An 18,076-nucleotide genomic window follows, 5' to 3' on the forward strand; every position below is an offset into this window, starting at 1 on the left:
TGTATATTAATTTTTTTATTGTGCAAGACACTGAATTCATTCACTAGTTCTAATAGGTTTATGGTGGAGTCTTCAGAGTTTTCCATATATAATATCATGTCATCTGCAAATAGTGACAGTTTTGTTCCTTTTTTTCCATTTCAGATGCTATCTAATTTTTGTTTTCACCTAATTGCTCTGGCTAGGAGTTCCAATATTACAGTTAATGAGAGCAGAGTGTGGGCATCCTTGTCTTGTTCCTGAATTTAGAAGAGAAGCTTTCAGCTTTTCATCACCATTAAGTCTGATATTAGCTATGGGTTTGTTATAAATGGCCTTTAATATGTTGAAATATGTGCCCTATTGATACCTTCCTTGTTGAAAGTTTTCAACATTTATGGGTTAAATTTGTTCAATTGCTTTTTGTTATTGCATCTACTGAGGTATAATTTTTATTCTTCCTTTTGTCATTGAAGTATTTCTCACTGATTTGTAGAAGCTGAACTGTTTTACATCCCTAGGATAAATCCCACTAAGTTCACAGTGTACTATCCTTTTAATGTATTGCTAAATTCGGTTTGCTAATATTCTGTTGAGGATTTTTACATCTACGTTCATCAGGATACTGGCCTGAAATTTTCCTTTCGTGTGACATCTTTGTCTGGTTTTGGTGTCAGAGTGATGCTGGAATCGTAAAATAACTTTGGAAATCTTCTGTTTTTTGGAAGAGGTTGACAAGGGTAAATATTACTTAATTGTTGGACAGAATACACCACCGAAGCCTTCTCCTCCTGGACTTTTATTTGCTGGGACATTTATGATTACTGATTCAATCTCATTAGTAGTAATGCGTCTGTTCAGACTTGCTATTTCCTAGTGATTCAATCTTGCCAGGCTGTTTGTTTCTAGGAATGTATTGATTTTTTTTTTTAATGTTGTCCAATTTATTGGCATATGATTGTTTACAGCAGTCTTCTTTGGATTTCTGTGGTGTCAGTTGTACATCTTTCATTTCTGATTTATTTATTTGGCTCCTCTCTCTTCCTTGATGAGTCTACCTAAAGGTTTGTCAATTTTGTTTATCTTTACAAAAAACCCATTGGGTTTTCACTGGTCTTTTCTATTGTCTTTTTAGTCTTTCATTTATTTCTGCCTAATTTTTGTTATTGCTGTCCCTCTAACTTTAGGCCTCATTTGTTCTTCTTTTTCTAGTTCCTTGAGGTGTAAAGATAGGTTGTTTATTTGAGATCCTATCACTATGAACTCTCCTAGAACTGCTTCTGCTGTATCCCTTAAGTTTTGACTTGTTATATTTCCATTTCCATTTGGTTCATGTTGTTGTTTAATTTATCTTTTGATTTCTTCTTTGACCCATGGTTTTTCGGTAGTATGTTATTTAATCTCCACATACTTGTTTTTTCCAGTTTTCTTCTTGTAACTGATTTATAATTTCATAACACTGTGATTAGAAAAGATTCCTTGACATGATTTTAATTTTCTTAATAAAATTAAATTTGCTTGTTTTGAGGCCTAACATATGACCTATATTCAAGATGAACCTGAAAAAAATGTATTTTGTTGTTTTGGGGTTTTGTGTTTTGGTTTTTTTTGTCTTTTTGCTATTTCTTTGGGCCGCTCCCACGGCATATGGAGGTTCCCAGGCTAGGGGTCGAATCGGAGCCGCAGCCCCTGGCCTACACCAGAGCCATAGCAACGCGGGATCTGAGCCATGTCTGCAACCCACACCACAGCTCACGGCAACGCCAGATCGTCAACCCACTGAGCAAGGGCAGGGACCGAACCTGCAACCTCATGGCTCCTAGTTGGATTCACTAACCACTGCGCCATGACAGGAACTCCTTTTTTTTTTTAAGGGCTATACCCGTGACAAATGGAAGTTTCCAGGCTAGGGGTTGAATCAGCTGCAGCTGCTGGCCTATGCCACAGCAACATGGGATCTGAGCCACATCTGCAACCTACACCACAGCTCACAGCAACACTGGATCCCCAACCCACTGACTGAGGCCAGGGATTGAACCCACATCCTCATGGATACTAGTCAGATTCATTTCTGCTGTGCCAAAATGGGAACTGCCTATTTTGTTGTTTTGGATAGAATGTTCTGTACATGCCTATTAATCTCAACTACATATCAGACCTTTTGGATTTAAGGTCCATGTTTCCTTATTGATATTCTCTCAGGATGATCATCCATTCTTGAAAGTGGCCTATTAAGGCCTCTACTATTACTATATTGTTATTTCTCCCTTTAGGTCTGTTAATATGTGTTTATGTATATAGGTGCTGCTATGCTGTGTACACAACTATTTACACATGATATATCCTCTTACTAGATTGACTCCTTCATCATTATATAACAACCTTGTCTTCTATCATAGATTTTTGTCTTAAAGTCCATTTTGGCTGATATTAAGCATAACTACCTCAGCTTTCTTCTGGTTTTCATTTGCACAGAATATCTTTTTCCATCCATTCACTTTCATTCTGTGTGTCCTTAGATCTGAAGTGGGTCTCTTGCAGGTACCATAAAGATAGATCTTGTTTTTTAATCCATCAGCTGCTCTATGTCTTTTGATTGAAGTATTTAATCCATTTACATTTAAAGTATTATTGATAGCTATGTATGGTACTGCCACTTGGTTAATTGTTTGTGGCTGTTTTGCAGTTCCTTTGTTCCTTTCTTCTTCTCTTGCTCTCTTTGTGATTTGATGATTTCTGTAATGGCATAGTTCTATCATTTATACATCTACTACAGTTTTTAGCTTTGTGGTTATCTTGAGACTTACCTAACACAACATATTTATAATTGTCAATTTTAAGTTGATAATAACTTAAGTTTGAATACATTCTAAAGCTATACATTTTTAATACACTCCCATGTTTTATGTTTTCGATGTCATAATTTACAACTTTTTATATTCTGAATCCCTAAAAAATTGTTGTAGTTTTAACAATTTTTAATATGTTTTTCATTTAAAGTTTATCCCAGTCTTAGATTAATACGCAACCTTCACTACACTAGATTATTCTGAATTTTACTATATATTTACCTTTAACAAGGATATTTATACTTTCGTATGCTTCCTGGTACTAATTAACACCTTTTCTTTTCCCTTAAACATTTCTTTGTAAGGCCAGTCTGGAGGTGATTAACTTCTTGAGTTTTCACTTGTCCAGAAAACTCTTTCTCTCCTTTAATTCTGAAAGAAAACTTTGCCAGGTAAACTTTTCTTGATTGGCAGTTTTTTTTTTTTTCTTTTTTTCTTTCAGTATTTTGAATATGGCATGCTACTCACTTGTGGTCTGCAAAGTTTCTGCTGAAATATATGCTGATGTCTTGTGGAGGATTCCTTTATATACAACAAGTTTTCTCTTACTGTTTTTAAAATTCTCTTCATGTCTTTATATTTTGATACTTGAATTATGTGTCTTGGTGCGGGTCTCTTTATGTTCATTTTATTTGGAATGCTCTGGGCGTCCAGGGGTAGTTTTTAGCCATTGTTTCTTCAAATAAGTTTTCTGCCCCTTTCTCTTTTTCTTGTCTCTCTGGGACCCTTATAATGCAAACATAAGATCAGTTGATATTGTCCTATAATTCCCTTAAGTTATCTTCATTTTTTTTTTTTTTTCTGTTAGCTGCTCTGATTGGATAAGTTCTACTGCCCTGTCTTCAAGTTCACTGATCCTTTCTACTTCTGCATCTAATCTGTTAAAACATCTGTTTTTAGTTCAGTTACTGTATTCTTTAGTTCTATGACTTCTTTCTTATATTTTCTGTCTTTTTTAAACCTCCTCACTTTGTTCATGTAGTATAGTGTCTCCTCAGCTCAATGAGCATCTTTCATACTGTTATTTTGAACTCTTTAATCAGATAAATCATTCATCTCTGTTTTATTAAGGCTTTTTCCCCTAAGGTTTTATCTTGCTCAGTCATTTGGAAAATATTCCTGTTTCTTGATGTTCCTTGACTCTCTCTGTTGGTTTCCATGCACCCAATCTTGGAGGAGTGTCCTTCTGTAGGAAATGAAATTTATTATTCAACCCTGTCCTAGTTCTTGGTTGTCTCTTAAATCTTTGTGATTGTTCAAGCAGCCTACTTTATGCTTAGCAGCTCCCAGTGGTTGAGGATGTGCCCATGGGGAGGATCTTGGCACCCTGATTCATGCTGACTGGAAGTCATATCCTCAGGCAACAGCTTTTAAAGTTTTCAAATACACTTCTTTCAGGAGATGGGCTTTTTGTCTGTTCCCTCTGTGCTGAGTCCTAGAGCAGCAGTTGGTTAAAGATTGTTTTTTTGTTTGCTACTATCCTACTAAACACATCAACACAAGCCCTATGACTACAAAAGCCAGATTATCAAGGGATGTGTTCTCTGGGTAACAGCCAGAAAATTCAGAGTGCCAGACAAGCGTACAAGCTCCTTTCTTGGAGACACTGGTTACCTAGAGTAGGCCAGGGAGACTGCAAGATACACCCAATTCCAGCTCTCTGGAAAAGATTACAATCTGCTCTTAGATATGTGTTTAATTTGAAACCTGCCCCTCAGGCCACAGTCAGGAATATAGACAAATAGCCCTCTTTCACAGAAAGACTGGGCATTTTTCAATCAGCTGCCTCTGCACTGGGTCCTAGAGTATAGCTAGGTGAGTATACAGGAGCCTGTAAAAACTATTTCTCGGTTTGCTAAAGCCTGTGGATCTTGTGGTTGCAAGCCCCTTGGCTTTCAAACCTAGATGTTTTGAAGGTTTAGGTATTAAAAGTTGAGATTCCAGATGTGGGGTTCAAAACTTTCAGTCCTGAGGGAGAAGCTCAGAGTTGTCAGACTCCTCCTGATTGTGGGTCACCCTGTGTTCTTGGCTGCACCATTGTGGAGCTGAGTTTCTGTCTGGCTATACTAGGAGGTGGGAGGAAAGGAGTGTGTCTTATTTCAAATACCACAGATTTTCTTGTTCTTAACAAATCTTGGTAAATATTCTGGAATTAATGTTTCCCCATTTGTTATATGTCCTTGGGACCATTTTCTAGAGCTTTTAAATGACTATTATTTTAGAATTTTTACCAGTTTCTCTGGGGAGTAAGTCTAAAGGCTCCTCATGCTGGAAATGCACCTCTAGTCATCTTTTATGCCTAAGATGTTTTGCTGGCTTATACTTTGAAATGCCATCCTTGTAATATTTAAGTTACATTGTTTTGATTGTCTTCTTTAGTAGCTCGAGTTATATAGATGTTACAGTTGAAGTTCCATTTCAGCTTTCTTTGACAATTTTTTTCCTTCTTTTTCCTCCTTTTCATTCTGTTTTCCAGTAATGCTCTTTAATAAATTTTCACTTTATCTATTTCTGCTTGGGCACCTCATAATTTACTCTTCATTTCTCATATGATTTTGCTTTTATTATTATTATTATTTTTTTTTGTCTTTTTGCTGTTTCTTGGGCCGCTCCCGCAGCATATGGAGGTTCCCAGGCTAGGGGTCAGATCGGAGCTGCAGCCTCCGGCCTACACCAGAGCCACAGCAATGTGGGATCCAAGCCGCGTCTGCAACCTACACCACAGCTCACGGCAACGCCGGATCGTTAACCCACTGAGCAAGGGCAGGGACTGAACCCGCAACCTCATGGTTCCTAGTCGGATTCGTCAACCACTGCGCCATGACGCGAACTCCTGCTTTTATTATTTTTTTCTTGAATTCCATTAACTTGTATTACATTTCTTCTTGTTGTCTTGTCCATTACTGTTCTTTGTATTTCTCATTCAAAAGTATCTTTCTTAATATCTCCAAATGCTTATTTGATGATAATTCATTGAGGTTTGAGTGCTGTGTTATAGCTTAAGTTTTTGGGTTTTGTTTTTTCAGTTGTAGCCTTTACTTAAGTATCTTTTATCATTATAAAATCCTTTTATGGTTATTTTTGAGTGGGTAATTTGGGGCGATGGTTGGGAGAGCAAAGATTTCTTGTTTCTCTTTTTATTCTTGCAGGATCTTTAATTTCCTTGTTTTCCTTCACTGTCACACTTCTAAAGGGAGTTATCCCTTCACTATACAGCTGACTATCCCTCAGATACAATGCTTTTTAAGGCTGTCACTTCAGGTCTCATTGTCTTTATAATCACTATTCTACGTCTTGTGCCATGAACTACTACGTCCTCAGCTGTGTTCAGTATTTTGGCATTTAGCATTAGATTTTAATCTTTCTGGGAATGCTTTTGTGTTTCTTCTAAATTGTCCACACCCCTCTACTCTTAAGGCTGTCTCTATTCTGAGAACCCAGAGGTATGCAATGGCGCAAGGGGAAAAAAAAAACTCTTTTAGACGTAATGTCTCTACTTAATACCATAACCTTCTAAATGCTTTGTCTTCTAGTCATGCTGAAGAGATGAGTGATATGCGATTTCATTTCCTCTGCTTTTTGATTTTTTTTAAGGATGAAGAAAATCAGGCAGCTGCCACTGTCCTCCCAAAACCTTTGTAAGAAGGCTTTTAAATTATGGATTCAATCTCTTTATTAGACATAGGCTATTTAGATTCCCTTTTTCATTTGTTTTCATTGTTCTCAGATTTTGTCAGCTGCATTTTTATGAATGTAATTTATTGATTTCATATATATTTTCAAGCTCATTTACATAATGTTCATAATATTCTCCTATATTCCACTATATTTTTCTTATTCCACTATATTTTATATAATATCAGGAGTAATAAACAAGACATCATTTTTGATCAATCTTTTAAGGAATGTGGCAGTTTTAAAAATACTAAAAATCTTGGGCAAGCCTACCATCAAGAACTGAGGTCTATGCTTTCTCCTTTAGTATCTTTAGGGCAATGACTACTTCCATCAATAATGTACTGTGGATGTGATGCAATATGAATTGTGACTAGGTCATTAAATGCCTTTACCTTCCTTCTGGTTCTATAGGGATGTCTCCTCTAGGGAATGTCAGTTGCCATTTATGAAATCTGACTTATCCTGAGACCACAATACTGTTAAAGTACAATGGCAATTCTATAAGCATGAAGGCAACTAAAACACAAACACTCAGCACTTCTAACTAGTCTATCCAGAGGATAATACTTGACTTTTTTCCTTCACAAATCCTAAGCAATTTCAGCACACTGACATGGGCATGATTTCAAGGGCAAAGAATTCAAATAAGAAATATTACATAGGAAACCACAGAAGTACAGATGTAATAGATGAGGTTCTGAGGGAGTACAGTGGATATTTTATACACTCATGTGTGAATAACTGGTTTGAATATATTTTTAGTCTGTTCCTCACCCCTACTTCAAATTAAGGAGTGGAGGGCAATTAAGATTTAAGATGCAATGAATGCTGAAATCTCTCTACTGTTTCACCATTCAGCAAACATGCTGCATTCCTAACTATGGAAAGTAATTCTAGGAATTTTAATATTTTCATATACAACAAGCACAGTGAAAAAACTTTTAAAGTGATGAATTAGGTAAGTTCAGAAACACTAGCACCTAGTATAATGCTTGGAACCAATAGTTATTCAGTTAATATCTAGTAGATGAATGTGAATGAATCAGTTCCTTTCAAGTACCTTATCAACACAAACCAGTTTCTGGTCTAAATTACTACAAGCACGACATGCAATAAAAAGTTACTAAATTATTAATTCATATCCTTCCAATTTGTGGTCCCTCTGGGACCATATCTACTTCCTTGAGAGAATGGTTTATTCTCTTTCAACATAGGATGTTTCAAAAAACAGATTAAAATGATCTATTATGCCCTAAGAAAAAAAGAAACTGGTGACTGATTTTAGGCTAGGTAAGAAAAAATGTAAGTGGTTTTAATATGTAACTGGAGTTAAGTAAATAATTCTGTAGATTTAGAGTACGTACATCACATATAAAATAAATTAACAACTTAAAATAATTTGTGAAGTAACCTACCAAATCCAGGAACACTTTTGAGACTGGCTTTGAGGCAAATTTTCTCTAATCTGAGGTAGCTATATCTCATCAGACAATTCCACAGGAACATCCAGTCCATTCTTGTCCGATGATTCATGATAATGACACTTCTTTCTCCAGGAACAAACGCATCACCTGTTATAATCACTTTTACACCAAACATGGTTTCCAGCAATGCCTACAGAAAAAAACAGTATAGATATGAGATGATTTAAAATCATGATTTCCCATAAGCAAATTTTTTCACAGCCTATAAATAAATCTGATTTCTATTAAGTCAAAAAGCACATTGTTTCCCATTATTCTTGCTTTTAAAATATATGGGGAAAAAGTAGTTAATCTGGAAGAATGTGAAGACACTGTTTCTATTTTCAGTTCTACTAATTTAAGTTTCTGGCAGTTTCCTAATTTAAAAATGATAACTTTCATTGAAATCTTCAAGACAGATTATTAAAACAAGATGAAAAAAGTGCAAAAGGCATATAATAAGATTCCACCATGTAATATTTTTTTTTCCTTTTCCAGCTGCACCTGCAGCATATGGAAGTTCCTGGGTCAGGGATCAAATCTGAGCTGGAGCTGCAACCTATGCCATAGCTGCAGTAATGCTGGATCCTTAACCCACTCTACTGAGCCAGGGATCGAACCAGCCCCTCCACAGAGACAACCCAGATAATTAACTCATTGTGCCACATCAGAAACACACTCCACTGTGTAATTTTTAAGGTTATTAGATATGTAAGATTATTACTTCTTTAAACAAACAGGATAGTCAAGGAATTTAACACTGAATATAGGGCCGAGAAAACAAAGTCAAGTTTTTCATTTTATACCTTTCTGTACTACAATTTTTTTAAAAAAACAAATATATGTATGTATTTGATTTTTAAATATATAAAGAATAGGGAGTTCCCATTGTGCTGTAGTGGAAACAAATCTGACTAGGATCCATGAGGATGTGGGTTGGATCCCAGACCTCGCTCAGTGGGCTAAGGATCCAGCATTGCTGTGAGCTGTGGTACAGGTCACAGATGCGGCTCAGATCTGGCTTTGGTGTGGCTGTAGAGTATATTTTTACTAAAGTGCTGCACCCCTAATAGCTACAACAGTGCTTGACACATAGAAGATGTTCAAGCAGTAGTTCCCATTGTGGATCAGCACGTTAAGGACCCAGTGTTGTCTCTCTGAGGATATGGGTTCAATCCCTGGCATTGCTACAAGCTACAGTGTAGGTCATAGATGCAGCTTGGATCCAGTGTGGGTATGGATGTGCAATAGGCTGCAGCTGTGGTTCTGATTCAGTCTCTGCTCCCAGAACTTCGATATGCCACAGGTGTAGCTATAAAAATAAGAAAAACAAAGGGAAAGAGAGAGATGGCCAGGTAGAAAATATACATGAAATATTTTTTAAAAGTACATTACTGAAGCTCTTGAAAGAGTAATAAGAGATAGTAAGAAGCTCTGATTACTGATTTCAAAACCCATTTAAATTTTCAAATAATTTACAAGTAATACATTTACTAGTTATTATTTGACTAAGGGAGAGAAAACTATTCCATGGAAGATAAAAGACAAGAAAATCAAAAGTTCTCTTTGGTAATACAATGAAAACCTCGATCAAAGTATAAAATAAACTATGGTATAGTCATACAATGGAGTATGGCACAACAATGAAAATAAATGAACCATGGGTATCTAAAGCAATCTGGGTAACAAATAAGCACATTGATAGAAACAAAACAAACAAGCATACATACATTGTCCATATATAAAATTTTCTAAGACAGTAACTATGACATTCTTAGGGTAAATACATAGGTAGTAAAATTATAAAGAACAGCTAAGAAATAACTGTTTTACAAGATAATTAGTAGCTACCTCTACTAAATACGAAGGTGCTGTGATTGGGAAGCTAGAGGACCTTCTGTTAATGTTATATTTCTTGACCTGGCTGACAATTACACTTTAAAATTATAAAAGTGCCTTTACATTATATTAATGTTTCAGTGTATTTGTTATATTTCCAAAAGGAGAATTTTTTAAAAAATATATGACACAAAAGAGCAACAGGACTTCAAATAGGACCAAGGAAAAAAAGGCCCACATGCCTATTCTGGAGGCCAAGCTAAAAAGAAGGCCAGTCCTTAGTTCATTCTTAGCTTTCAAATTCTGCTACCTTAGACATTCTCCTCTGCTCAGTTTCTGTTGTCTCCACAAAGTGGAGAGAAAGATTTTCTATGCTACAAATGTGGTGGAAGATATGGAGACGATCCTCAAATTAAACATAAGCTCATCATATGAGATCAGATCAAGATTGTGAAGGGGGAGGACATGGAGTTCACCTCCTCCCACAAATAAATTAAAAAAAAAACTATGTATGGAGTTCCCATTGTGGCACAGTGGGTGAAGGACCTGGCATGGCCACAGCTGCAGCATCGATTTTATTCCTGGCCCAGGAGCTTCTATATGTTATAGGTGCAGAAAAACAAAAAAACACCCAGAAAAACAAAACAAAACTACATATAGAAGAATTCTCACAGAATATCTACCAAACCCTGGGAGAAGACTTCAGACTTCCAAAATAGCAAGACATCCTACACATAGCTGGGTAAGATAAAAGAAAAAAAAGAGAGGAAAGAGAGAAAAAGAATCAGAACAGGACCAGGTCTCTGGGGGGAGAGCTGTGAAAAGGGAAAGGATAAGGCTCCGTGATGTGGGGAGCGGGGGAAGGAGATCAGCTAGGATGGAGGGGGAATCTCAAAGTCTCGAAGAAAAGCGCAGCAGCTGGTCAGAGGAGGGCAGGGCAGGGCAGAGCAGAGAGCCACACAGATGGTTAGTGCCACCACCCAGCACACTCCAGCTTGAGCCACTTGGGTGCTGAGGCTCAGGCTTCAGAGGTCAGTCCTGGGGAAAGGACTAGGGTTGGCTGTTTGGAAACACCCTGAGATGGCAAGGGAATGGTACACAATAGCCTAGGCAGTACAGGAAGAGGCCTGGCACCCCCACCCCCACCCCGAGGCAAGATGCCACCATTGGGGAGTACAAGAGATGGGGAGTGGGACTGCCATAGGAACTTCTTTCTCAGCAAGCACATGGGATGTGAAGCAGCAGGGCACCTTACACAGGCTGTGGGGGCAAGCACAAGCTACTGCAGTCATCATGGACTTCAGAGGTGGGCACGGCATGCCAATGCTGAGGGTCCCTGTGATAGGGCGCAAAACTAACCTAAACCAATTGAATAGGATAGAAATTATTTCAAATGTCTTCTCTGACCACGACGGAATAAACTAGAAATGAACCACAGGAAAAGAAATGAGAAAGAATTGACTACGTGGAGACTAAAACATGCTACTAAAAAAAAACAATGGGTCAACAAGGAAATTAAAAAATACCTAAGACAATGAAAACACAATGATACAAACTCTATGGAATGCCACAAAAGCAGTTCTTAGAGGGAAATTCACAGTCCTCAAAAGACAAGAAAAAAATTTCAAATAATCTAACCTACCACCTAAAAGAATTAGAAAAAGAGGAACAAACAAAACCTAAAGTCAGCAGAAGGAAGAAAATCATAAAGATTAGTGAGGAAATAAATAAAATAGAGGAGTTCCCGTCGTGGCGCAGTGGTTAACGAATCCGACTAGGAACCATGAGGTTGCGGGTTCGGTCCCTGCCCTTGCTCAGTGGGTTAAGGATCCGGCGTTGCCATGAGCTGTGGTGTAGGTTGCAGACGCGGCTTGGATCTCACGTTGCTGTAGCTCTGGTGTAGGCCGGAGGCTACAGCTCCGATCTGACCCCTAGCCTGGGAACCTCCATATGCCGCGGGAGCGGCCCAAGAAATAGCCAAAAAAAGACAAAAAATAATAATAATAAAATAAAATAGAAATTAAAAAACAATAGGAAAAAAATCAATAAAACCAAGAGCTTGTTCTTTGAAGGGGAACAAAATTGACAACCCTCTGGCCAGGCTCACCAAGAAGAAGAGAGAGGGAATGTAAATAAACAAAATAAGTAATGAAAAAGGAGAAATCTGAACTGATAATGCAGAAATTTAAAAAAATAAATAAGAGAATACCATGAACAATTATATGCCAAAAAACCTAAAAGAAATAGACAATATTCTAGAAACAAACCACTGAAATTGAATCAAAAAGAAATAGATAATTTGAATAGACCAATCACTATAAGTGGAGTATGTAATTAAAAAAAAACGAACAAAAAAACCTTCTACAAACAAAATTCCAGGACCAGATGGCATCACACGTCAATTCTACCAAGTATGCAAAGAACTTACACCGATCCTTCTCAAATTCTTCCAAAAGACTGAAAAAGAGGGAACACTCCCAAAGGTATATGAAGCCACACTCACCATGATACCAAAAGGAGACAAAGATACCACCAAAGGAGTCTCCATTGTAGCACAGCAGAAGCAAATCCAACTAGTATCCATGAGGATGCAGATTTGATCCCTGGCCTCTCTCAGTGGGTTAAGGATCTGGCATTGCCATGAACTGCAGTGTAGCTCACAAACACAGCTGGGATCTCACGTTGCTGTGGCTGTGGTGCAGATTGGCAGCTGTAGCTCTGATTCAACCCCTTGCCTGGGAACTTCCATGTGCTGTGGGTGTGGTCCTAATTTAAAAAAGACACCACCAAAAAAGAAAACTTTAGGCCAATTATCTTTGATGAATATAGATGCAAAAAATTCTCAACAAAGTTTTAGCAAATCAAATCCAACAACACATAAACAACCAAGTAAATTAATCAATGTAATACATCACATTAGCAAAATAAACATCAAAAACCACCTGATCATCTCAATTGATGCAGAAAAAGAATCTGACAAAATTCAGCATCTACTCATGACAAAAACTCTTACCAATGTAGGTATAAAGGGAACCTACCTCAATAAAACCCACTTATGACACACCTGCAGCCAATATAATACCTAATGGAGAAAAGCTGAAAGCCTGGAAGTCCTGGCCACAGCAATTAAAGAAGAGAAAAAAATAAAAAGTATCCAAGTTGGAAGGGAAGAGGTAAAATACTATATAATATTCCATATATAGTATAATGTCTATAATGTCTATTATAGTATAGACACACTATATAGAGAAAACCCTAAGGACGCCACACAAAAACTACTCTATCTGGTAAACAAACTGAGCGAAGCAGCAAGATACAAGATTAACATTCATAAAATGGTTGCATTTATTTATGCTAAAAATGAAATATCTGAAAAGGAATGTTAAAAAAAAACTTTATTAAAATAGCACACACACACAGAAAAAAAAAACCAATGGAGGAATAAACCTGAGCAAGGAGGTGAAAGACGTATATGCGAAGAACTGTAAAATATTAATAAAGGAAATTAAAGAGGATTCAAAGACATGGAAACACATCCCATGCCCTGGGATTAGAAGAATTATTACTGTTAAAATGGCCATCCTATCCCAAAGCAATCTGCAGATTTAGTGTGATTCCTATCAAATTATCCATAACATTTTTCGCAGAACTAGAACTAGTTAGTCCAAAATTTTATATGGAACCATAAAAGACCCAGAATTGCCAAAGCCCTCTGAGAGGGGTTTAAAAAAAAAAAGAAAAGAAAGGAAAATGGCAGGCAGCATAACTCTCCCAAACTTCAGACAATACTTACAAAACTACAGTCGTCAAAATAGTGTTGTGTTGGCACAAAAATAGACACGTGTATCAGTGGAACAGAACGGAGAGCCCAGAAATAAATGCATACACCTATGGTCAATTAATCTTAGACAAAGGAGGCAAGGCTATATAATAGGAAACAGTCTCTTGAGCAAGTGGTGCTAGGAAAGACGGACAGCCACATGTAAATCAATGAAGCTAGAACACATCCTCACACCATGCACAAAAATAAACTCAGTCACTTCCAGACTTAAACCTAAGACATGACACCGTAAAACCCCCAGATGAGAACATAGGCAAAACATTTCTTTGCCATAAATTGTACAAATAGTCTCTTAGGTCAATCCCCCAAGACAATAGAAATAAAAACAAAAATTAACAAATTGGGCCTAATTAAACTTACAAGCTTTTGCACAGCAAAGGAAACCATAAAGAAAACAAAAAAGACAACATACAAAATGGAAGAAAATATTTGCAAACAATGCAACTGACAAGGGTTTAATTTTCAAAATGTATAAACAACTAATACAACTCGACGACAACCACAAACCAAACAATTTGGAAAAATGTGCGGAAGACCTAAATAAACATTTCCCAATAAGCACATGAAAAGATGTTCAAAATCACTAATTACTAGAGACATGCAAATTGAAACTACAGTGAGGTCCCACCGCACATTGGTCAGAATGGCCATTATTAATGAGCTGGAGATGCCAGAGAGGGTGTAGAGAAAAGGGAACCCTCCTACACTTTGATAGGAATGTAAACTGGTACAACCACTATGGAACACAGATTAACATTTCCTCAGAAAACTAAAATTACCATACGATCCAGCAATCCCACACCAGGGCACATATCCAGACAAAACTATAATTCAAAAAGATACATACACCACTATGTTCAGAGCAACAGCACTATTTACAACAGCCAAGACATAGAAACAACCTAAATGTCCACTGACATATGAATAGATAATAAGATGTGGGTGGTGTGTGTCTGTGTATATACTTCTTATATATATCTATGGTATATATATTATCTTATCTATCTTATATATGTATATATACCACAGTCATGAAAAACAACAAAAGAATGCCATTCATAGCAACATGGATGCAACTAGAGATTCTCATACTAAGTGAAGTAAGGAAGAGGAAGACAAATACCATATGATATCATTTTTATGTGGAATCTAAAATATAGCACAAATGAATATATCTACAGAACTGAAAGAGGCTCACAGACATAAACAGACATGTTTTCCAAGCGGGAGTGGGGAGTGAGTGGGATGGATTGTGGGTTTAGGGTTAGTAGATGCAAACTACTACATTTAGAATGGAAAAGCAATGAAGTTCCACTGTACAGCACAGGCAATTATATCCAGTCTCCTGGGATAGACCATAATGGAGAAGAATACAAAAAAAGAATGTTGGAGTTCCTGATGGGGCACAGCAGGTTAAGAATCCAATTGCAGAGGCTTGGGTTGTTGCAGACGGACAGGTTCGATCTCGAGCCTGGCGCAGTGCGTTATTGGATCTGGTGTTGCAGCAACTATGACACAGGTCGCAGCTGCAGCTCAGATTCAATTGCTAGGATGGGACTTCCATATGCCACACGTGTGGCCATAAAATAAAAAATTAACTTTTCAAAAATATCCATAACCACTCGCTTATAACCCCCAGTCCAAAGTCTGGGAAGTTAAGCTCCAATGGAGAAGACAATGGAGGAGTCCTCGAGACTTGAATCCATTTTTTTCCACTTACAAGTATTAAAAAGCCATCAACTACCAAACTGAATCACTGAATTACATGTCTTGGCCTGGATAATAGGTCTGAAATCACCATCCTAGGTTAATTTGGATCAGTCCTACTCTGCATTCCAAATATGATATACTTCTCAGATTTTGCAAAGAATTAAAATGCAGGAGACTCTTCCTTGAACTGGTAGAAAGAGGAAGCTGACTACTAATTGTGTGTAGTACTACAGAAAGGAGTTAAAAATCTTAAGCCTATAAATCCCAAATCTCAACTCTAAACCTTCCATGTGCAATTTCTAATACATGCTTCCTATGGATCCAAAACAGTCTTTAGCTTTTTATTATAGGAAATGTCAAAATAAAAAATCCCAGACTATTTGTCGAGGAGCATATCGTAAGGTATTCTCTTCCCTGCCATCCAGCACTCTATTAGAATGTGCCTGAAAGTTATATATAACCTTCTGGGCAGCCTAGATATCTGGCTCACATTAATCGTTTTTAATAGCAGACATTTCTAGTCAACATTATTTACAGCTCGCTGCAAAAGCAGAATAATATACTACACAGAGATGAAGTTGTAATGTCTATAAAGAACTCCAGAATTCAAATAATCCAGATCAAAAACTGCTTTTTAGAAAAAAAAGGCACTATTGTCATATGTCTCATATTTGCCCTATTTCTAACGTAGAAGAACAGTAAGAGACAAAGCTTAGAAAATTTTATGTACTATGTCTTATCCTGAACCAAGAGCTGTAATTCTCATGACTTTTTTTACTTAATTGTTTGAAGATTTCTCATAGAATTAGAAATACAGAAGTACATTCTATGGATACTATTATTTCTCAGAGAATTAGAAATAGAGAAGTACTTTCTACCACTATTTACTACTTCGAAGTGTTCTACTGGACATGAAAATAAAGATGAGAGGTTCCCATGGTCACAGGAAGTCAGTTTTGCCATCATGCCCCAGGCTCCCATCTGTCACTCCAGTGAGTCTTTACTCAGTCTGAGGTAAGAACAATCTATGACGTTCCTCACCTCCAAGTCTCTCTTGGCTTTTCAGACTTAGGCCTGCCTCCTCAAATCGTTATAGTTATTTAGGGACATGCAGTCCCAAGTCATTCATCAATGACTGAGACCCCCTTTCTTAAGAGCAGCAGTCTAGACAGAAATTACATTCAGTCATCTATGTTTGGTGAACACCTGCTGTGTTCTAGGACTGGAATGGAATCAGCAGACTGCAGAAGGTAATGTGTGTCCTAGATGGGGAGTTAGAAAATGACCTCTAAAATTCCTAAACCATGATTTATGGTGAAAGGACAGAACTCCTTCATAATCTCAGGTAATTAACAATCAGCTGTTGAAAAGAGACTCTGGGCACAAGCAAAGTTTGACCCTGACAGTAATGATTATGTTAAACAGAACCATCCAAAAATGAAATGAACAAAGACATGTGCTCCTCATTACAAAAATATTCCAAGGAAGAATGAAGAGTCACTTTGCAGACTAGAAGTACTCTGTAGACTTGTGAAAAGGATTCTTACACACACAGGTAAGCTAGACTGGGTGACCACCAAGTCTCTTCTAACTCTATGATTCTAAAAGATTTTATTGTGGTACCTCATTAACCAGAAAAGAGTGAGATAAAAAAAATCCTGCCAATGAAACATTTGTGATTATTTCTGTGAAGCAATAATTAGTCTAAATGGATTTACCCTATTTGCAGTGAAAAATGATTTTTAAGTCTTTGGGATTGCTTAAAAGAAAGTACACCTACCGGGGAGAGAAGATTAAATTCCTTCTGAATAAAAAAATGGTCTACTCTTCCACTTGCTTCAAAATAAAAACTCCTTTAGCACCTCCTAAAGGAATGAAATAAAAGGTTGTAAAAGACACCCTAACAGTTTTTCTCCATTTCTTTGAAGAGAGATTTCACTTTCTCAAAACAAGAACGTCAATTTTCTGTAATCTAGCTATAAGGGATTCAACTTCTATAAATTTCTAACTGAGGACTCTGCTTGATATGCCATTACTGGTGAGCAAGGCAGTGCATTAAACAGTTTGGTAACAGTTTTTTCAAATATATACCAATTTAACACCACAATGGTGGTTGAATCTTGTTTATAAAAGTTCTCAAGACAAGTAATAAGGCCAAAGTCAAGAATAGTTGAAATTAGCCTCCAAAATCGCTTAGAAAGTACTTATAAGAGACTAGCACCTATCAATAAGTCTAGCTCAACCATTTTTTTCTGGATGTTGGACCAGATTTCTCCAAGCGACCATCAGATGAAATGATTAGTTTGCATACTGTTTTAAACACAAGAATCATACTCAGCACTGGCCCACTCACATTTCAAACATTGATTCTTATCTCTCCACTCTCCCCTCATCCATCCTAGTGTGTGTAATTGAAGTTGTAGAAGTTAATACTATTGGTACTAGTAGTAATAACAGTAGAAGCAGCTATGGCAGAATTTGTCCAATAAAATCCAGCATTTCTTTCAGAGTAACAGATTTTAATTGTGTACATGGCTGCCCAGAAAAAAGACTACACTTTCCAGGTTCTATTAGCGCTTTTAACTGTTCTCACCAATGGGTTACACAAGAGAGGTTAGGTGCAACTTGTAATTCACTGATCTAAAGGGAAAGCAGTTGCTCTGGACTTCCTTCCTTCCCCACTTCCCGCTGAGTGAGGCAAAGAAGTCTTGCCCATA

At 37.1% G+C, this 18,076-nt stretch overlaps 1 protein-coding gene across 2 annotated transcripts in view; it reads right to left on the reverse strand.

The window, feature by feature from the left end:
- The window catches only part of LCLAT1 (lysocardiolipin acyltransferase 1), a 186,970-nt gene that overhangs the window by 95,708 nt on the left and 73,186 nt on the right, over positions 1 to 18,076 (reverse strand). For both annotated transcript variants that reach the window (XM_047782341.1, XM_047782342.1), the window contains one exon: positions 7,922 to 8,120. In XM_047782341.1, coding sequence (XP_047638297.1) covers positions 7,922 to 8,120 — 199 coding nt within the window. The remainder of the gene's footprint in view (positions 1 to 7,921; positions 8,121 to 18,076) is intronic.

The sequence above is a fragment of the Phacochoerus africanus genome, chromosome 5, assembly GCF_016906955.1.
Source record: "Phacochoerus africanus isolate WHEZ1 chromosome 5, ROS_Pafr_v1, whole genome shotgun sequence".
NCBI lineage: Eukaryota > Metazoa > Chordata > Mammalia > Artiodactyla > Suidae > Phacochoerus > Phacochoerus africanus.